At 43.3% G+C, this 23456-nt stretch overlaps 1 protein-coding gene across 1 annotated transcript in view; it reads right to left on the reverse strand.

Annotated features, from left to right (window-relative positions):
* LOC144893229 (uncharacterized) overlaps positions 1 to 22997 on the reverse strand; it is a 108136-nt gene extending 85139 nt beyond the window's left edge. The window contains exons 1-8 of the mRNA XM_078782981.1: positions 22937 to 22997; positions 22545 to 22637; positions 17499 to 17536; positions 13780 to 13846; positions 13386 to 13478; positions 11623 to 11660; positions 10155 to 10221; positions 9432 to 9524 (exon numbers count right to left, since the gene is read on the reverse strand). Coding sequence (XP_078639107.1) covers positions 9432 to 9524; positions 10155 to 10221; positions 11623 to 11660; positions 13386 to 13478; positions 13780 to 13846; positions 17499 to 17534 — 394 coding nt within the window. The 5' untranslated portion in view covers positions 17535 to 17536; positions 22545 to 22637; positions 22937 to 22997. The remainder of the gene's footprint in view (positions 1 to 9431; positions 9525 to 10154; positions 10222 to 11622; positions 11661 to 13385; positions 13479 to 13779; positions 13847 to 17498; positions 17537 to 22544; positions 22638 to 22936) is intronic.
* Positions 22998 to 23456: the final 459 nt, after the last annotated feature.

Genomic DNA, 23456 nt, shown 5'->3' on the forward strand with positions numbered 1-23456 from the left:
GCCTTCATTAAGAAACTTCAAGCGTACAAGTCTTAAAGTAACATCATTCTACAACATCACCCTGTCGCTCTGCAGGAAATATTCAATTCTCACTTTGTTCCCCCACAAGGACTGGCATGCATATCTCCAAATTTATTTCTGTGTGTATAATCTCTGGAGCTACCGTGCCTCACTACCAGCTATAATCTATCTAATACAGGTCATATATTTAGGCATCGTTAAAAAAATAAAACTCGACAATGCATTCCAAAGATGCTGATTTGGAATCTTACAGCATTGGTCCACCGTGAATGCTGGTTTTGTGATGAACTAGGGCATTGCCCGTACGTGGGTGCCCGTTCCTTGCCAAAAAAAAAAAAACGCTACCCGTACGCTCTACCCCGCCCGTACGCCCGTACGCCCGTAAACAAAAAAAACAACGCTCTTCGCTTCCGCCCTTCGCTCTGACTGAATTGGGAGAAATAATGCGCATAAGAAATCGAGAAATTATTATTTTCTCCGGAAGAAATCGAATTACGAACCGTAATGGCGCACGCGCTCGGCTCCGCTCGCTCTCACATCGGCCACGCCTACGCAACAAAGCGTTCTGTGATTGGCTGCCGGAAGTGAAGTCTTCACTGTGCGGAAGGTCGCAAATCGCAGTTACGATGAATCGCAAATTAGTTTTAATTAGTTTTAAAACATAGTTTAACGGCAACATAGTTTTCCAACGTGAAATAAATGAATACGCTCTCAAATGTGCCGTCCGAGGCAGAGTCTGTTCGCCACGTTCGGCACACGTGATAGCTCGCTGCTCTCTGATTGGTTGAATCGTTTTTTGGACATAGCTCGGTAACTACTTAACGGTAACATATGAAACCTTGAAAAGGCACATCCTCGGGTCCCCAGCAATATACCTGGCAAGTTTCAAGTATATCGGACCGGTAGTTGTCGAGAAACAGCGGTCACAGACAAACACACAGACATACACACATACACACACACACACACACACACACACACACACACACACACAGAGATTGCTGGAATTATAGATAGATGTCATTCCAAGTGACGACGTCGTCCATGCCGGTTGTACGGGAAGTACCAATGGTGAAAACGAGCCGCTGTTTAAAAGCCCTCTGAAGCAACCCCAGGACATGGCCTCCCTCAGGGTTGTCTGGTAGGAATGCTGTGCGGAATGTTCCATGATAAGGGTGCCCTGGATGGGGATGTTCTGCCTGTGGATGTGGAACATTGCCAACGAATCATACCAAAATACTCAATTTGGTGTCTAAGACTGCGATACATTCGATCGTTACTTATCCAATCGCAACCAAACTTGACAGGAGAACTAAAGGTTGCACGATGGAGGTTGTAGTGACTTCATTTCCCCTCCCTCCTCTCAAAGAGGATTTCCCACCTTCGGCGAAATCCGTGTTAAGTTGCCAAATTTTGGCATTTTTCCAAGGCCGCTTCTCATAACAAAGGTAATTTCTGTGTGTATAATGATAAGAACTCATTATAAGAACACAATATTAATGTTGTTGCAAACCAATATTAATACTAACAAAAGGGAGAAATGCTTTGCAATACATGTCCCCTACCGAGTAATCATGCCTTAATTTGGCCAGTGTATAATGCCGCTTTCTGTGCTGGCAATAATAAAAAATAACCTGATGGACATACGCATACCTGAAGCACAAACATGCATACAGCTTATGAGAATATATAAATACATCGTGGTTAAATACCTGGAATCATTCCAATTACACTGGGCCATGGACTGTCACCCAGGCCTAAAGCCTAAGGCCTGCCAATCTGTGCTGCTTCATGGAATGGTGGCACATGATTTTAATTGGGGTGGAGTCAGACCAGCTGTCCAGCCAATGGGTGTAAAGCAGTGGGGTGGAGTCAGGGCAGCTGAAAACGAAAACTGACCCATGTATAATATGTGATGTTCTCTATGTCCATAAAGTACATAACTGTGGAAAATTGGGGAAACGTGCCAAAACCAAACTTGTTCTGTAACTTGTCAAAATAAAGCCATGCACCAAGTTTCAGTTGAATATGTTAAAGTTGAATATGTTCAATATGTTTCAGTTCAATATGGAAGGGTGGCAGGTCTGCAAAACCACAGCTGGGATGGACAGACAGACAGATGGAGAGCAAACCTATAACCCCTTCTGGTGAAACTGGTAGGGGACTCATAATATCCCCTCTCCATAAGGAGTTTTTCTTCTTTGGCCAACTGTTATGTTAACGTGTATAAAGAGATTATCTTGGCCTATCGTAGGTAAAGCCTAGCAGAAGTAAAAAATATTATAAACCACACACATGTATGATAACCTTTTTAAACCGTCGCTGCTGCTGTTTAACACAAAACTGAAAAATTTGGAGGAATCCCGACATCCTTGAGGAATTCTATGCTTATCACGTCCACCACAGACCAATGGACCAGAGCCTATAGATCTACTGTAATCTATATACCCCAGAGAGGATAATAACATGACCTTGCCTGTCGCTCCCATAGTAGTGGAGTGGCTTATGGAAATGATCGTGACACGCTGGCCCAAAGCACTAAATTTGGCACAGTTATACTTTAGGACCATACAAAACTTTTGAGAGGGGGCTGCCCGATTTTCGAGGCCCAGGTCAAGGTCAGGTCAAGGTCAAAGGTCAAATTATGTGTTTGTCATGTTTTTGCCATATCCAGCTTATACCTGTCATAGAAACATTATCTCAGTGTCTAAACTCTAAATAATCATTTTTAAGGACAAGGAATCCATTTGTATTATGGAAAATATCCTCAGGTGCTGCCATATTGTATTTCAAGGTCAGGTGAAGGTCAAAGGTCAAATTATGTGTTGGTCATTTTTGCATCGGTGTTTTTGACGTACATCGATACGCTGAGGGAGGATACTGGATTGGCCAATACAGAGGAGGTCGCGGCCTGCATGACTTATGCTTCACAATTTCCGCGACAGTGACACAGTCCTGTGCATGGCAGTCCTGCGTTCCTGCACATGCAATTCTTTGAACAAGTGGGTGTCGCCTTACATCCGCACTTGAGTAGTTCTCTACAACTAAGAGCAGCAGCTGACAGGGTTGTCCAGGTTGGACGCCACCCGGTATCTGCTTTGGTCCACCCAAAGCCATCTGGATTTGGTGCAGCTAGGATGGGCTTCAGACTCTCTCTCCAAATGCTGGCTTGGTACAGGCATCGATTTACATGCTGGAGCAGTGCGTTCTGAGTTGGAGGAAGCTTCTCCATCATCTTCACTCTCCTTGGGAATAGCTCCTGTCGAAGGTCATTCACATTGACATGTGGGGTTGTGTTGTCGTACATGATACAGGTAAACCGCTCGATCACATTGAATGCTGGAGATGTAATCACATGTGGAACAAACGCAGTCAGGGACGTAATGGTGAATCCTTCTGTGGCTGTCGGGTAAGCTTTCCATGCCTTCCAAGCTGACTTTTTGCCTTTACCACTGAATTGGGATGTTACATCAGAGCCAGAGAATGCATGGAAAAACGTCAGAGCACGAGCTTTGTCTTCCCCAAGTTCCTGGCAGATTGAGTTGACATGGTAATAGCGGAAGTGTTGACCAGTACCAAAGCCAACCCATAGTTGCATACCTGGATGGTGCTGCACAAGATCATGAAACACTCCCACCAGAATCACAATCACGTCTGTGTCTACGGTTCTGATGAGAACAGTAGTCGCCCCTTCCCTTAGGGCATCGTTTACATGAAGACATATTCTACTGTCTGTTTCTTCGTGATCACTCTCTCCCATTGTGATGTTAGCCTGATTCGATTGGACTCGTGGACCAGATGTAATGTAAACCTGTTTGGTAAGCGGATAGTCGCGTTTGACTACGTCCTCCGTCAGCAGTGCGAAAAGCTCCTCCTTGTTGGTAGGACCCTGTAGAAAGCCAGCGAAGTTACTTGGTAACTTCGTATTGCGGGATACCTTTCTACGTAATCCTTTCCCTCGTTTCTCTCGAGTTGTGGCTTTGAGCCTATATGGCCGTCACCTGGTGGAACTTCCCATAATAGTAATGGATTCATTGACTAAATATGTTGGTTATGTGACTAAGACCAAGTTTTTTAGGTTATCTATAAGCTGGATATTGCAAAAACATGACAGACACATAATTTGACATTTGACCTTGACCTGACCTTGACCTGGGGATCGAAAATCGGGCAGCCCCCTCTCAAAAGTTTTGTATGGTCCTAAAGTAGAACTGTGCCAAATTTGGTCCTTTGGGCCAGTGTGTCACGATATCACTTAAATTTGGACTTTAGCCACCCCACTATAGGGAGTGGGTCTATTGTACATCAAATACATCATTTCATCCCAAAATATAATCAATAGCCGAAGCCAAACTCCTTACAAAGTTCCAGTTTTTCCTTTCTGAGAGCTTGCTTCTATATCGTGTCAAATTCCATGCAACCCCTCATTCCTCCCCACACCCATTATTTGTCCTTCCATGAGGCTTGACTTTGAATATAATATATATAATTATATATATATATACATGCACCCACGGACATACTTGGTATTTGGTTAATTACCCCATTTCACCTGTGGGAAGGGATCTCAAATTAATATCATTAGTATTGTCATGCGGCCGCCTCTGATGAAAATCAGGCGGTCACGGAAGCCGATTGCGAAGGCCTTAGCTCTCGAGGCAAAAACTCAATGGCGGACTCAAAGACAGAAAGCTATACAAAATTGCGCAGGGTGGAGGGGCGGCGCAAGACCCCTGCAGTCTTACCTGTTCTCGGGGCGTCTCCAATGCCGCTGCAAATTAAATAAACCACACGGAAAACTGCATTCAGGTATATACAGAAAATAATACAAGGATTTATTTACAAAGATAGCGGGACAGGAAAATACGCGCCGGTAATAAATGTCCAAATCGGGACGTCCCCACACACTGATTTCGGATACGAGACAAGGGAAAATGAATTAAGGAAAATAAAACGTTCGTTATGTATTTGTGAAATGTGGGGTGCGGCCCTATCTGTCAGTAGTGGTGCGTCCGTCGTCCAACGCGGCCCCCTCAGTCCGCCTCGCTCATGCGCTACGCCAGGCCTCGATGCGACTCGCTCTGCGGCACGCCACGAGGTCCCTCGCTCCAGTATCAATGCACCACCAGGAACCAAAAGCACCACGCGGAATCAAAAGCACCACGCGTCCAACGCAGGGCCAGCGATCCCCACACAAAGCCAATCTCCAACCCGAAGGGGCCGATCTCCAACACGAGGTCCAGCGCGAAGAGAGACAAAAAGACAAAGAGCAAAGAGAGACCGTGCAGCGCCAAGTGAGCCAATGTCAGCCAGCGCGTCCTTTTATAACTTTGCCTGTTCTTTTGTAGCCTCGCATGTGACGTCAGCCTTGGTGCGCCACCAACCGGAGCTTCGTAGCTTCCCGACCTCTCAAATCTTCTCCAATGTTCTCTTTCGCTGGTGCCCTGTCATTGGCCGAGTGCCTCCCGCACTGTGGTGCTGCTCGCCCCTCCCCCTGGCCAATCAACAGTCCTCCTGTGCGTGGCCTCCCAGCCTTGCTCGATGTCTGACGCCCACGCCGGTGTTGTACGTGGCCCTTGCCTGCTTGTCTTCCACAGTCTTTGTAAGGGAAGGGAATTTAATTACTGTTGCACTAAGGGCCTATATAAGTGTTTATATGAGTATGCATTGCCATAAGGGACAAAGGTTTGGTGACAGGGGACGACGACGAACAAAGGAATCTCATCCAGTGGTCATCCATAATCCCTGCACAATTTAGCACGCCCTGCTCCCTCGTAGCTGGGACACCAATACAGCTTATCCCGACAAACCGGACTAACATATAACTTATTACGGGGTAGATTCCCTATCGCGACAGTCAAAGCATGTTACCCATACAGATCTACCTGGCTCGAGATATTCCTTTTCTCCCCCCGACATAACAGTATTTTCTGTTTAAGGAAAAAAGACTGGTTCACAGAGACAATCGCAAACTCTCCGCACAGGGAGGAAAGGAAGAGGGAAAAAGATTATAGATGGGATATGACGTGTGGAGTGGGGTTGCTTGATTTTTTACATAATTATTTTATCATTCATTTTTGATCAGGAACCGCCAGTGATTATTTCATGATATAATCTATTCTTTAGTTTTAAGTCTCGTGATTCCTTCAGTCTGCACATGATTAATGTCTAACTCTTTCCCCTATGTAATATGGTATAAGTCTTGCACCGATCAGCAAAGCTGGTTCATGGAGCAGAAGTAAAAATGAACTTTTATTTTGAATCTAAATTAAAATTAAATATATATATACATTGTCGAGTGACTCCCCTCGGTTAATCCCGGGGAAATCACACACAGCGAAAGCCAGCTTTAACTCCAAAGGCGTTCAGTTCAAATAGCAGATTTTATGTATATGCACGGAGAAAGAAAGAGGAGGGGAGTAGGCTGAAGAGTTTACCTTCACGATCGCCGGCAGTTCCAAAGCCTGCAAAGAAAATAACTCACACAAACACAGATTTAGAAATATACAGAGAAAATAATGAGAAGATTTATTACAATGGAGGTCAGGACAAGAAGAGCGCGATGATAAAAAAATATTGTTCCCACATGGAGCGCTCCCATACCAGACTGATAACACAGACGAAGGGAAGATACATAAAAAAATAACCATGTGTTTGTGTGCACTTATTCATTTTGTCTTCTTAAGTTCAGTTCAGACTTATTTGTCTTCTTATTCATTTTCCGATTAGTGTTCAAAGTTTAACATTTGATTTGAGTTAGTTGTTCCTCGATCACAAACTGATGATCATAAACTGGTAAGACGGACGGACGGACGGACGGACTTGAAGCATTTGCTTAACCCCCACTTTTCACTTTGCGTTCGCAGGATAGTTATCCTGTCTATGGGCATATTTGTTTATTACTTTAATTTAATTCCATTCTCCGACTTGATTTGATTTTAATTTATTTTAACTATTAAAGACAATCACGGGTTGTTTTTACCACTTCAAATATATACAGTTTTACCACTTCAATCACTTCAAATACCTAATCACGGAGCCCCCCCCCCCCCCCCACCCCAGCCCTGTCTGTGCTCTGTCCCCCAAAATACTCCTCCAGGTCGCACAAGATCTGCCAGCAACCCTCTTCTGGTGAAACTGCCAAAATCAAGACTCTCTGCTCAACTTCACTCTTTCATTGCTCTTTTCTCCCACCTCTGGAACAAACTCTCTCACTCTCTTCAATCCCACTCCTCCCTCCAGGTCTTCAAAACAGCTGTTCACCACCATCTCTTATCTTCCCCCATCCAAAACCTTGATCTTTTCTACCCCAGTTAATTCACCCCAGATCCACTTTAATGAAATACAAACTTCTTTCCTGCAAGTCCGAGCTCTGTCCATGTGTGTTTCACACTCCACCCCCTTCCCATGCCTCCTCTCTCCAAGCCCTCTCCCTCCCACAGATCTCCCGATGTCCCTGCTCTCAAATGTTGTACTTGTGTGCTTCCCCGTCTTTCCCCATCTTGTCTCCCACTCCCTTTATTTCGTCTTACAGTCACATAAAAAAGTAAGTAGACCCCATGTAAAGTTTTGACTTTTTCAACACATTTCAACATACAGCTATTTGATCTTCATTTCTACAATATTGATAGATAAAGGTGATATAATATAACAAATATCATGAAACATTTACATTTTGTAGTCCATTGTATGATTTAAATAAACATGAATGCAAATTTCGCATGTGGAAAAAGTAAGTACACCCCTACATTTATCACGACTTCAAATACCTAAAATTAGAATCAGGTGCACCAGCTCAGGTGCAAATGATTAGAACATCGTTAGAGAGGATCTTGGAGGAACCTGTCTTATTTAAACCTCAGACATTTAGTTTGGTTTGCTCTTTGTTGTTGAAGTGTGCGGCATCACCATGCCTAGATCAAAAGAGCTCTCTGAGGCCTTCAGAAAGAAGGTTATATATTCCTACGAGTCTGGGAAGGGATTTAAAAAGATCTCCAAACAATTTGAAATCAATCGTTCGACTGTCCGGAAGATCATCGACAAGTGGAGAAGATTCCAAACAACTGCCAACTTGTTCAGGCCAGGCCGCCCCAGCAAATTCAGCCCGAGAGCAGACCGCAAGATGCTGAAAGAAGTCTCTAAGAACCCCCAGAATGTCATCACGGGACCTACAGGTAGCTCTAGCCACTGTTGATGTCAAAGTGCACGAGTCTACCATTAGAAAGAGGCTGCACAAATTTGATCTACATGGGAGGTGTGCCAGGAGGAAACCTTTGCTGTCCAGAAAGAACATCAGGGCAAGACTAAAGTTTGCCAATGAACACCTAGGCAAAGACCAGCACTTCTGGAACAATGTGCTCTGGACAGATGAGTCAAAGGTAGAGCTATTTGGCCACAGTACCAGAAGACATGTTTGGCGAAAACCAAAGACAGCATTTGACCACAAGAACCTGATACCAACTGTAAAGCATGGTGGTGGAAATATTATGGTTTGGAGCAGCTTTGCTGCATCAGGACCTGGGCAGCTCACCATAATAGAATCCACTATGAATTCTTCATTGTACCAGAGGGTGCCTGAGGATAATGTGAGGCCATCTGTTGGAGAGTTGAAGCTCAACCAAAGGTGGACCTTGCAACATGACAATGACCCTAAGCATACCAGTAAATCCACCAAGGAATGGCTGAAAAGAAAGAAATGGAGGGTTCTGGAATGGCCAAGTCAAAGCCCGGATCTAAATCCCATCGATATGTTGTGGGGGGATTTGAAACGAGCTGTGCATGCAAGAAACCCCTCAAACATCGCACAGCTGAAAGAATTGTGCATGGAGGAGTGGGCAAAAATTTATCCGAGTCGATGTCAGAGACTGGTAGACAGTTATAAGAAACGCCTACTTGAGGTTGTTTCTGCCAAAGGGGGCAATACCACCTATTAGAGCCAAGGGTGTACTTACTTTTTCCACATGCGAAATTTGCATTTATGTTTATTTAAATTATACAATGGACGACAAAATGGAAATGTTTCATGATATTTGTTATATTATATCACCTTTATCTATCAATATTGTTGAAATGAAGATCAAATAGCAGTGTGTTGAAATATGTTGAAAAAGCCAAAACTGTACATGGGGTGTACTTAATTTTTCAAGTGACTGTATGTGTCCGTTTGTTTTTTTTGTCATTAATGTTAGCTCTTACACGAGCCTCAATCTTGTATACCAAGAAAGAAAAAAATTCAAACCCAGGCTAGACAGCTTAAAATGAGTGTGCACACCAGTGAAATATGTGTCATACGAACTCCTCCATGTAAGCCTTAGATAAATTAACAATAAAAATTGTGATAATGTCATTCACGAAAGAAAGAATAGAAACCAATAGAGAGTGTACAAGTGGGTGTAAGAAATGAACGGTACCTCCAGAGGAACAGTTGTGGATCAGGGCTGCCGGTTTGAGTGTAAAGTTGGATTTTGCCGGAGTGGAGTGGTTTATAACACCGATGTTGCAGTCTTTGGGACGGGGTTGAACAAAAATGGAGAAAACTATGTCATCGATGGGAAATTGCACAGCAACCAGAGACACATTCTCTTAAAAAATGTGTTCGTCTTTGGAGCCAATGTTTCCTCATCCATCAACATATTTTCAATACAATCTTGTAAACAAAAAAAAGAAGAAAAAAAGTCATGCACGTAACAAAGAATAAAAACCAATAGAGAGTGTACGAGTGGGTGTCAGAAATGAACAGTACCTCCAGCTGCACTGTCGTGAATCAGGGCTGCTGCTTTGAGTTTCAAGTTGGATTTTGCCAGATTGGAGTGGTTCATGTCACCGATGTTGCAGTCTTTGGGACGGGGTTGAACAAAAATGGAGAAAACTATGTCATCGATGGGAAATTGCACAGCGACCAGAGACACATTCTCTTAAAAAATGTATTCGTCTTTGGAGCCAATGTTTCCTCATCAACATATTTTCAATACGATCTTGAGAAAGCGTTGAAATGAGAAAACAGAGAAATTTTAGGCCTGCAAAAGAAAACTTCAAAAGAGTTTGAGATTATTTTTAAGGAATAAATGACACAAAGTGCAACCTGATGCCTGTTTTTTCCTTTTTTTCTGAATGCAAATAACTCGATACCATACCTGGTTGAGCTGGGGTACTCAGCAGACAGGATGCATCCGTTTCCAAAGGTGGTGGGCTGTGCACCAACTGCAGAGACACGCACACAAATTACGACATTGCACACCCTTCTTGGCAACAGCTTTAAAAACAACTAGAGAGTTCATAGAATACTTTCGCCATGCTTTCTTGAGAAAAAAGGACATGGACATGGGCTGTAAGCGGCAAATTGGATTGGTCAAGATGATGTAAAATGCTGTAATATTTTGTCCAATTACTGCCAAAGGAAAGGTTTTTGAAAGTGGCAAAAAGGACGATTTGTATTCTCCAGTGTTCAAATATATATTTTCAATTGAAACAAAGTAAAAGTTTTCAAAAATGATGAAAAATATTTTAAAAGTTGAAGAATTTTTTGGGAAGTTTACCACCGTTGATGCAGCGTCTTTCACACCACATTAGTTAACACGTTAGTTATTTGTTATTAGTTATATGAGTTATTATATTATATATTATTATGAGTAATATTATTGTTATTAGTTATTATATTATATATTAATTATTATATTATATTAGTTCTGTTCTTCCTTAATTAGTTATTTGTGCTTGTTTGTGTCCTTTCTGACATCCTCAAAAACAGTAAGTTTGATGATTCAATTCTTTTCAATTCTATTTGACTGCCAGACAGGCAGAGTGACAATATGATCTCACTCCACTCAGCACGTGAGCGATCAAGACAAATTCGGAGCCAAAGTCCTGTTAAATTACATGTTCAGTTTCTGATTCATGTTGCAACTCGTGTTCAAAATAGAACGTTCGATTGGGATTAACTTGTTCCTCGATCATAAACTGACGTTGTGGACAGACAGACAAACTGAACAAATTGCTTAAGCCCACTTTTCACTTCATGCCACGGAATAAAAATGTAACATAATTAGCTCACCTGGACTTCAATCCAGTGAGCTTATGTGATTGAGCAGAGTCCATTGGTAAGTCAGTCAGCCAGAGAGTGAGTGAAAGCCAAAGTCAAGAGCCAAAGTCAGAGTCTGTAAACACTTCAGTCATTTTCGGTTGAACCAAACATATGATTTTGATGAAACTTGACCTCATCCTTCATATCTGATGCTTAACGAAGGTGCATTGACAGCATCAACATCTGCGCTCATTAACTGGTTGAAATCAGGCCGAAAACGCAAAAAAATACCTGCCCTTACCGTCAGAGGGCATTGCATCAGCAGCAAAACTTGATGACGTCATTGGCGATTGCTGCTGACGTATGTGAGTTTCGGGACCCGTGCTCCTATTTTTAATGAGTGTTGTCCATAATCTCACAATAAAGGCTTTTTGAAAATTTGATGACAAATGCTCAATTTATGGTTTCAAAAAAGTTATAACCAGGAGGCACAAGCAAACCTGCACACACACGCAAAACCCATCTCCCGCTACCTGGAGGACGGGATAATTATGGCAGAGTCGTTCGGATGGATATCTCACCTCGTTTTCCTGACGACGCCACTGGTACCATTTCATCGCTTTGGGATAGGTTGGAGGAGAAGATCAGGAAGTTAACTTTTGAACCCCATTGTTTGCAATATCTTTGATGTACATCAGAACATCTAAGAGCCACGCTGTAAATATAAAAGCCATGCTGAGCAAATATCCCACAGTGTCTTACAATGAAGAGTAGGTTTGCGTTATCATCGGCATCCTGAACAAAATACAAATCCCTGTCCCAACCTACAGGAATGATGTAACCCGCAGCAACGTGCTGCATATCAGAGAAGATACCCTTCTCCTCTACCCTCTACCCTACCTTATGTTCCCTTATGAACAGTACATCTCCTATTTATTGCAACCTTATAATTCTAGCCCCACTCCATACATTCTCGCCCCAATCCATACGTATGTGTAAAATAGATGGCCTCAGTTGCTCTGCAAAAATTGCTCGTCAATGGATTGGTGGACGGTATACCAAAACTGCATGGTGTTAGCTGACTGAAGCTATAAACAAGATATGCACGTATTATCGGAGAGGATAAAACAATGAAAACCAACAGTCTTTAAACTCAGGATGATGCAAATGGGGAAATAAATGTTTTCCACTCCAAATATGAATCAATGATGTATTTTTTTAAAACTCGATAATCACACATCTGACACATCTGACCACATCTGACATCTGTCCATGTGTGGCTCACACATCTGACCATAAGATGTAACAGAAACTTTAAACATCAACGTATGTAATTGCATCGCAGTCTGCAGTTACTGTAAAACGAGACAAACTCTAACAGCAGCGTAGCCAGGCTTGTAAAATATTATAAACCACAAACACATGATTAGCTTTTTATCGTGTGAAGTTCTTCCTTGTCACACCTGAGCTCCTCACCACATACAAGGCTTTCATCCGCAGCTCAATGAAAAACTGTTCTCCCCTCTAGGCCGGTGCTCCTGCCTCACACCTAGCTCGGCTTCACGCTGTTGAAACCAAAGCTTTCAGAATCATTGGAATCTCCCGCGATGAAGCTGACTCCGAGGACCTTTCAGTCACTCACCGCAGGCAGGTTGGTGGTCTTTCTGTCTTCTGCCGACTCCTATCTGGCCTTGCTCCCCCAGCTCTCTCTGTGCTCTGTCCCCCAAATATTCCTGCAGGTCGCACAAGATCTGCCAGCAACCCTCTTATGGTTAAACTGCCAAAATCTAGACTCTCTTCTCACCTTCACTCCTTTATTCCTCGTTACTCCCATCCCTGGAACAAACTCCCTCACTCTCTTCAATCCCACTCCTCCCTCCAGGTCTTTAAAACAGCTGTTCACCACCCTCTCTTATCTTGCCCCATCCAAAACCTTGATCTCTTCTACCCCCGTCTATTCACCCCAGATCCACTTTTTTTTTGAAATACCGACTTCTTTCTTTCCTGGAAGTTCTAGCAGTGTCCATGTGTTTTATACCTTTACCACCCCCCCCCCCCACCTTTCTATGCTTCCTCCCCCCCAAGCCCCCACCGTCCGACGGAGTTGATCTTCCGTTGTCCCTATTCTCTGCTGTTGTACTTCTGTGCTTCCCTCTTTCTGCCAATTTTGTCTCCCGCTCCCTTTATTGTATGTTTTCTGTGTCAGTTTTTTTTTGTGATTTTTGTTGGATTCTTACCCGAGCCTCGATCTTGTATCCAAAAAAAAAACAAAGAAGGTTATTCACGTAACAAAGAATAAAAACCAATAGAGAGTGTACGAGTGGGTGTAAGAAATGAACGGTACCTTCAAATGAACAGTCGTGAATCAGGGCTGCCGGTTTTAGTTCAAAGTTGCGTTTTGCCAGAGTGGAGTGGTTCTTATCACCGATGCTGCAGTCTTTGGGACGGGGTTGAACAAAAATGGAGAAAACTATCTCATCGACGGGAAAATGCACAATGACCGGAGACACATTCTCTTAAAAAATGTATTCGTCTTTGGAGCCAATGTTTCCTCATCAACATATTTTCAACACGATCTTGAGAAAGCACTGAAATAATAAAACAAAAAGAAATTTTATGCCTGCAAAACAAAACGTCAAAAGGGTTTGAGATTATTTTTAAGGAATAAATGATAAAAAAGTGCAACCTGATGGCTGTTTTTTCCTTTTTTTCTGAATGCAAATAACTCGATACGATACCTGGTTGAGCTGCGGTACTCAGCAGACAGGATGCATCCGTTTCCAAAGGTGGTGGGCTGTGCACCAACTGCAAAGACACGCACACAAATCACGACACTGCACACCTTTCTTGGCATGTTTTTTTTATAGCTCATCTGGAACGTAGTTCCGGTCAGCCTATGCGATGGCGCGTCGTCCATCCGTCAGTCCGTAAACACTTGCAACTTCTTCTCCAAAACTGCTGTTGTGATTGTGACGAAACTTGGCACAAATGATATTTCGGATGCTGCAACTCAAGTTTGTCGAGGTCTTCGGGGGACTACCGTGATCAAAGTGGATCCAAGTTTGACCCCTCCATCCCCTAAAATAGGAATTTGCTTTTTCCTCTGAAACTACACATACTATTTCGATGAAACTTGATCACAACCTTCATCACCCGTGATGTATCAAAGCTTGTTCACGGAATTAAAAAAAAAATCAGGCCCTAAGGTAGTCATGGAGGGAAGGAGGGGAGGGAGGGTTAACCCCCTAAAATAGGTATTTTTTTTGTTTGCTTGTTTAAAGTCTTATGATTACTTTAGTATATGATTGTACATGCTGCCCTGTCTCCAAGCAACCATTGAAATTGGCTTAAAATACTGTGATACTGTTTAAAATACCTTTAGTCAGTGTAGAATACTGTCTTATTCTACCAGGTGAGTGCCATGGGGGTATTGCCCCTATTTTTAAAAAATCTACATTGATTATATTGTATATTGGTCCACAGACCATCATGCACTTGCAGAAAAGTATGTACAATTTTGTAAACAAACTGAATGTAACACAGCTAGAATGGGAAGGGGAAAAGCGGGGACGAAACAGGAAAGGAACAAACTAACCGGCAACTAACAGACAAAAAGAGGTGAGGGAGACGGGGAAATATTATTACCTCCGCGACCAAAGGTTGATGGAGGTTATGTTTTCACCTCTGTCTGTCTGTCTGTTTGTGAACAAGTATCTCAAAAAACGTTGTGGCCGGATTCGGACGAAACCTGGCAGAGAGGTAGCGTATGTGACAAGGATGAAATGATTAGATTTTGGTGAAGATCCAGATTCGGATCCGGCTACTACAATTTTTTATGTGATTCTTCACCATTGGGAGATTGGGCCAAAAATGATACATAGCAGGATATCTCAAAAAGTTATCGACGGATTTGGATGAACCTTGGTAGACAGGTTGTGTGTGTGACAAGGACTAATGGATTCGATTTTGGTGAATATCTGAAAATGGATTCGGATATGAGAATTATTTAATTTTTCTAAGTGATGCTTCACCATTGATAGATCGGGTTAAAACTGATATATAACCTGATATTTAAAAAAGTTATGGACGAGTTATGAATAAACATGGAGGAACGAGTTGGTTAAGTGACAAGAACAAGCCGACTAGATTTTGGTTCAGGTCCGAATCCAGATCCGGCCTATCAGTGGGATACAAAACGTAAACTGTTCACCAGGCGGAGGTATGCTCGCTACCAGGTGCTGTGCTAGTTATATCATATAATCATAGATAATTGAATGAAATATGAATGAATGATCGTTTTGACGCCATTTTTCCCCACGAGAGCGGGGGTTAGCCTTGCGGGCCCCATGACCTCATGGTTCCCTGTTTGAGGCAATGTTTTTATGGCAGGATGCCCTTCCTGACGCCAACCCTTAGTCGCCTCTTATGATGCGCAGGTATATGGTGTACCTATTCTAAATCGGGGTACACACCGTGATCATTCATCCCAGCAAGCTGGTACTCAATTTGCCGACCTCGGAAGGATGACAGGCTGAGTCAACCCCCCTGACGTTAATTCAGCGATAGATCGGGATTCGAATCCAGGATCCTATGATCCCAAGCCTGCACCCGAACCGCTAAGGCAACACCAGGCTTATAGATAATTATGCGATAGATAATTCTATCGACACGATATCGATAATATACGATATCATAATATACGATAGATAACACCAACCACTAGATAATTATACGATATAATTAATTATTATTTCAAAAGTAAATCTCTGTACGAAGTTACACTCACTGACTGACAGATAGACGACAATAGACTCTCTCATCCCTTCAGGAACGGCTGAGAGTAAACGATCTATATCAAGGTAGATCTGTGCGTGGACACACTCACTGACGTCCAGATCGATTACAATAGTCCTTTCGGTGAAAAGGTGTGAAGATCAATAGAAATGAACATGAAACATTCTGAAACAAACAAGACGAACTGGCTAACAGGACGAACTTAATTTTGTTACAGCTCAAGCAATAAAAGTGAAAAAAACTAAAAATGTATCTTAAAATGAAAAGCCCATCCGCATCTGATTTGTACTCGAACGAAACTATATGAAAACAACAGCTTAAAAAACAACTGGAGAGTTCATAGAATACTTTCGCCATGCTTTCTTGAGAAAAAAGGACGTGGACATGGGCTGGAAGCGGCAAATTGGATTGGTCAAGATGATGTAAAATGCTGTAATATTTTGTCCAATTACTGCTAAAGGAAAGGTTTTTGAAAGTGGCCAAAAGGGCGATTTGTGTTCTCCAGTGTTCAAATATATATTTTCAATTGAAACAAAGTAAAAGTTTTTAAAAAGATAAAAAAGATTTTAAAAGTTGTAGATTTTTTTGGAAGTTTACCACCGTTGATGCAGCGTCTTTCACACCACCTTAGTTAACACGTTAGTTATTTGTTATTAGTTATATTAGTTATTATATTATATATTATTATGAGTAATATTATGATCATTAGTTATTACATTATATATTAGTTATTATATTATATTAGTTATGTCATGAGTTAATAAGTTATTTGTGCTTGTTTGTGTCCTTTCTGACATCCTCAAAAACAGTAAGTTTGATGATTAAATTGTTTTCAATTCTATTTGACTGCCAGACAGGCAGAGTGACAATATGATCTCACTCCACTCAGCACATGAGCGATCAAGACAAATTCGGAGCCAAAGTACTGTTAAATTACATGTTCAGTTTCTTATTCATGTTGCAACTCGTGTTCAAAATATAACGTTCGATTGGGATTAACTTGTTCCTCGATCATAAACTGACGTTGTGGACAGACAGACAAACTGAACAAATTGCTTAACCCCACTTTTCACTTCATGCCACGGAGGAAAACTGCAACATAATTAGCTCACCTGGACTTCAGTCCGGTGAGCTTATGTGATTGAGCAGAGTCCATTGGTAAGTCAGTCAGCCAGAGAGTGAGTGAAAGCCAAAGTCAAAAGCCAAAGTCAGAGAGTCTGTAAACACTTCAGTCATTTTCGGGGAACCAAAGATATGATTTTGATGAAACATGGCAACATGCTTCATATCTGATGCTTAGCGAAGGTGCATTGACAGCATCAACTTCTGCGCTCATTAACTGGTTGAAATCAGGCCTAAAACGCAAAGAATACCTGCCCTTACCTTCAGAGGGCATTGCATCAGCAGCAAAACTTGATGACGTCATTGACAGTTGCTGCTGATGGATGTGAGTTTCAGGACCCGTGCTCCTATTTTTAATGAGTGTTGTCCATAATCTCACAATAAAGGCTTTTTGAAAATTTGATGACAAAAGCTCAATTTATGGTTTCAAAAAAGTTATAACCAGGAGGCACAAGCAAACCTGCACACACACGCAAAACCCATCTCCCGCTACCTGGAGGACGGGATAATTATGGCAGAGTCGTTCGGATGGACATCTCACCTCGTTTTCCTGACGCCGCCACTGGTACCATTTCATCGCTTTGGGATAGGTTGGAGGAAAAGATCAGGAAGTTAACTTTTGAACCCCATTGTTTGCAATATCTTTGATGTACATCAGAACATCTAAGAGCCACGCTGTAAATATAAAAGCCATGCTGAGCAAATATCCCACGGTGTCTTACAATGAAGAGTAGGTTTGCGTTATCATCGGCACCCTGAACAAATTACAAATGCCTGTCCCAACCTACAGGAATGATGTAACCCGCAGCAACGTGCTGCATATCAGAGAAGATACCCATCTCCTCTACACTCTCCCCTACCTTATGTTCCCTTATGAACAGTACATCTCCTATTTATTGCAACCTCATAATTCTAGCCCCACTCCACACGGATGTGGAAAATAGATGGCCTCAGCTGCTCTGCAAAAATTGCTCGTCAATGGATTGGTGGACGGTATACCAAAACTGCATGGTGTTAGCTGACTGAAGCTATAAACAAGATATGCACGTATTATCGGAGAGGATAAAACAATGAAAACCAACAGGCTTTAAACTCAGGATGATGCAAATGGGGAAATAAATGTTTTCCACTCTAAATATGAATCAATGATGTATTTTTAAAAAGCTCGTTAATCACACATCTAACATCATCTGACACATCTGACATTTGACATCTGCCATCTGTCCATGTGTGGCTCACACATCTGACCATAAGATGTAACAGAAACTTTAAACATCAACGTATGTAATTGCATCGCAGTCTGCAGTTACTGTGAAACGAGACAAAGTCTAACAGTGGCAGAGCCATGCTGGTAAAATATTAAAAACCACAAACACACATGATTAGCTTTTTATCGTGTGAAGTCCTTCCTTGGCACACCTGAGCTCCTCACCACATACAACGCTTTCATCCGCAGCTCAATGGAATACTGTTCTCCCCTCTGGGCTGGTGCTCCTGCCTCACATTCAGCGCGGCTTCACGCTGTTGAAACCAAACCTTTCAGAATCATTGGAATCTCCCGCGATGAAGCTGACTCCGAGGACCTTTCATTCACTCACCGCAGGCAGGTTGGTGGTCTTTCTGTCTTCTGCCGACTCCTATCTGGCCTTGCTCCCCCAGCTCTCTCTGTGCTCTGTCCCCCAAATATTCCTGCAGGTCGCACAAGATCTGCCAGCAACCCTCTTATGGTTAAACTGCCAAAATCTAGACTCTCTTCTCACGTTCACTCCTTTATTCCTCTTTACTCCCACATCTGGAACAAACTCCCTCACTCTCTTCAATTCCACTCCTCCCTCCATGTCTTTAAAACAGCTGTTCACCACCCTCTCTTATCTTCCCCCATCCAAAACCTTGATCTCTTCTACCCCCGTCAAGTCACCCCAGATCCACTTTTTTTTGAAATACCGACTTCTTTCTTTCCTGGAAGTTCTAGCAGTGTCCATGTGTTTTATATCTTTCCCACCCCCCACCCCCACCTTTCCATGCTTCCTCCCCCCCAAGCCCCCACCCTCCGACGGAGTTGATCTTCCGTTGTCGCTTTTCTCTGCTGTTGTACTTCTGTGCTTCCCTCTTTCTGCCAATTTTGTCTCCCGCTCCCTTTATTGTATGTTTTGTGTGTCAGTTTTTTTTGTGATTTTTGTTGGTTTCTTACCCGAGCCTCGATCTTGTATACAAAAAAAAAAAAAAAGGTAATTCCCGTAACAACAACAACAACAACATGCATTTTAAAGGCCATTTTCCCTGCTAGAGCGGGGGTTAGCCTTGCGGTCCCCATGACAATCTTCTCCATTTTGCCCTATTTTCTGCATCTCTCCTTGTTAACCCCCTTGCCCGCATTTCTTCTTCCACCATCTTTAGCCAAGTCTTTTTCGGTCTTCCCCGTCCTCTGCTTCCTTCTACATTCATTTCCATCACTCTTCTCAACCAGTCACTTTCATCCTTCCTCAACACATGACCAAACCATCTCAACCTGTTCCTCTTCACAGCATCAATCACAGGCTCTATTCCCATCATCTTTCGCAATTCATCATTTGTCTTCCTCTCTCTCAACGATACTCCACACATCCACCGAACCATTCGCATTTCCACCCTTTCCAACCTTCGTTGCTGCTCTACGTTCATTACCCATGTCTCGCTCCCATAAATCATAACACTTCTCACACATGCAGCATACACCTTTCCCTTCAGCTTCAACGACACTCCCCTCATCATCAGCACGCCACCCAGTTCCCGAAACTTCTTCCATGCACATCTCACTCGAGCAACCGTTGCCGAGTCTGATCCACCTTCTCCATTCAGCATGTCTCCGAGGTAGCAAAATGTTTTCACACCTTCCAGCTTCACGCCGTCTCCAAGATCCAACTCAACATTTCCGCCATCTGCAGCTCCCGCTGTGCACACCTTACATTTGAATGTAGCTGCCACACTGGTTAATGACCCTCTCAGACCACTACATTTTTGATGAACCAACTCAGCGCACATTGTACATTGAATGGAGTTCAATCCGACACCCTTCCTACACACAGCACAGGGCCACTTCCCAGTTCTTTCCACATCACCACATGCTTTACCACTTGCCATCACCTTCGTCTTTCCGATATTCACCTTCAGACCTTTTGTCTCCATACATTCCTTACACGTGTTCATCTTTTCCTTCAGTCCATCCATACTTTCCGCAATCAACACCAGATCATCTGCATACAACAACTCCCAAGGTAAACCTTCCTTTACGTTCTGAGCCAGCACCTCCATCACAGCTACAAATAGTAGTGGACTTAGTACCGACCCCTGATGCACTCCCACCTTCACCTCAAACTCACCACTGTTCCCGTCCTTCGTCCTTACAGCTGTGCGCGCTCTTTTGTACATTGCCATCACTACTCTGATCAACCATTCCTCCACTCCTAACTTCCTCAATGCCCATGTCAATACTTTGCGTGGTACCCTATCGAATGCTTTCTCCAGATCAACAAACCCAAGAAACAACTTCTTCCTCTTCTCCATGTACTTCTCCTGCAACTGCCTCCCAATGAAAAGCGCGTCTGTCGTTCCTCTTCCTGGCATGAATCCAAACTGCATTTCGTCGATCTTCACTTTCTTCCTTATCCTCCTCTCCAACACCCTTTCCAATACCTTCATTCCATGCTCCAATAACTTTATCGCTCGGTACGAGCCACACTCCAGAGGGTCACCTTTCCCCTTGTATAGAGGAATGAGGGTACTCAGTTCCCAATCCACTGGAATGCGGCCTTCTTTCACCACCAGATTACAGATCTCTGTTATTCTCTTCACACCCCAACTTCCTGCTGCCTTCAACATATCTCCCACAACTCCCGTCGGCCCTCCCGCTTTTCTACCCTTCATTGCTTTTATCGCTTCCTCAACTTCCTTCTCAGTTATCTTCTCTGCCGGTCCTAAAACAGGGTTACTCTCTATGTTGCCATCCCATTCATTCTCTGTATTCAACAGCATTTCCATATATCTTTTCCATCTTCCTTTAATTACATCTGGGTCGACAACGATTTGTCCCACTTCATCCTTCAAGCAACTCACCCCCATCACATCACACCTCTCTTTCGCTATGTGCTTTGCAATCCTGAATACTGCTTTCTGACCCTCTTCCGAATCCAAGCGTTCTCCGAACATTTTCCTACATGCCTCCTGCGCCTTTGCTACCTCTTTCTTTGCAGCCTTCCTGGCTGCCTTATAACTTTCATGCTCTGCTGTTTCTGCTCCCGTACCCTTCGCCTTCTGCCACTCCTTGAACTTCTTCCTCTTCTCGTCAATCCTCTTTCCAACTTCATCATCCCACCACCATGTTTCCGAGTGCCTCGGTGGTCCTTTTGTCCATCCACATACCTCACCAACGGCTCCCAACAGACAAGCTTTCATTGACATCCAACCACTTTCAAGCTCAACCACATCATCCTCGACCCTACTCAGCCTCTCTTTTAATGCCTCCCTTACTGTCACCTCTTTCAATCTCCACACCTTCATTCTCGGTTGGTACTTCACCCGCCGAGCTCTCCTCGCACCTTTCACCCTTACGTCGCAGACAACCAAGTGGTGCTGTGAAACAGCCTCCTCCCCCGGGATCACCTTTGTGTCCCGGAGGTGCCCCCTATCTCGCCTACGCACCATCAGGTAGTCAACGGTTGTCGTCGACCCACCTGACGTGTATGTAACAAGCTTATTATCCTCTTTCTGGAACTGAGTATTACAAATCAACAATTCAGCTCCATCAGCAAACTCCAAAATCCTTTCACCTTCTCCATTTCTCACACCATATCCGTAACCCCCATGAACTCCGTCAAAACCATCCATACTCCTTCCCACATGTCCATTTAGGTCTCCTCCTACCACAACAACTTCCTCATCTTTCACGTTTTCCATCAGCTTCTCTATCGCACACCAGAACTTGTCCTTTTCTTCATCGCTTCGACCAACCTGCGGAGCATATCCCGAGATGACGTCACTCTAGTCACACTCACCACACTGTCTACAAACTCCTCAGAAAACAGGACACCAACACCATTCACGCCCTCCGGGCAGCCTTGCCACACAAACTTGTATTTCTGTCCCTGCCTACCCTTCACCATTCTCACACCACTTCCCTTCCATCTCGTCTCTTGCACACAACATATGTCCACTCTTCTTCTGACCAATACTTCCACCACTTCTCCTGATCTCCCTGTCATTGTCCCTACATTCCATGTCCCAAACCTCAGAAACCGATCTCCACTTCGGGCTGTACCCTGCCCATATGTAGTTGTAATTGTCATGGTTCCCTTTTTGAGGCAATGTTTTTATGGCCGGATGCCCTTCCTGACGCCAACCCTCTTATTCGTCTCTTACGACACGCAGGGATACGGTGTACCTATTCTTATCCAGGGTACACACCGGTATCAGTTTTTTTTGTGATTTTTGTTGGTTTCTTACCCAAGCCTCGATCTTGTATACAAAAAAAAAAAAAAGAAGAAGTTATTCCCGTAACAAAGAATAAAAACCAATAGAGAGTGTATGAGTGGGTGCAAGAAATGAACGGTACCTTCAAATGAACAGTCGTGAATCAGGGCTGCCGGTTTAAGTTCAAAGTTGGGTTTTGCCAGAGTGGAGTGGTTCTTATCACTGATGCTGCAGTCTTTGGGACGGGGTTGAACAAAAATGGAGAAAACTATCTCATCGACGGGAAATTGCACAGTGACCAGAGACACGTTCTCTTAAAAAATGCATTCGTCTTTGGAGCCAATGTTTCCTCATCAACATATTTTCAATACGATCTTGAGAAAGCGTTGAAATGAGAAAACAAAGAGAATTTTAGGCCTGCAAAAGAAAACTTCAAAAGTGTTTGAGATTATTTTAAAGGAATAAATGACTCAAAGTACAACCTGATGGCTGTTTTTTTCCTTTTTTCTGAATGCAAATAACCCGATACGATACCTGGTTGAGCTGGGGTACTCAGCAGACAGGATGCATTTGTTTCCAATGGTGGTGGGCTGTGCACCAACTGCAGAGACACGCACACAAATTACGACATTGCACACCCTTCTTGGTAACAGCTTAAAAAACAACTGGAGAGTTCATAGAATACTGTTACGGTTCTCCGCCGCCCTTCTTACCCTTACCGAGGGGGGATTAAGCCCCTTGTTCTTTCTGGGCTTGGCGGAACCGAGAGACTTGAAATGCCTCTTCCGGGCGAACGCAAGGTAGGGTTTTGGGACCAAGTCTCGCTCGTACCTAAATCCCTGCACTGCCACGGAAGCGGGGAAGCAAGCCTCGCACGTGCCACGTGTGATTTTGGTACAATGAGCGGATTGAGTACCACGTGGTCCGTGCATTTACCGTTACATTTTGGATCCCGATTAAAGCGGTTCTACTCGTACCACGCTTAGCCAATGAGGAAATCACAAGAACGATCGAATGGAAGGAAGAACACAGGTTTAATTATTATTCCCACACG

Source organism: Myxine glutinosa, chromosome 8, assembly GCF_964187855.1.
Source record: "Myxine glutinosa chromosome 8, kmMyxGlut1.1, whole genome shotgun sequence".
Lineage (NCBI taxonomy): Eukaryota > Metazoa > Chordata > Myxini > Myxiniformes > Myxinidae > Myxine > Myxine glutinosa.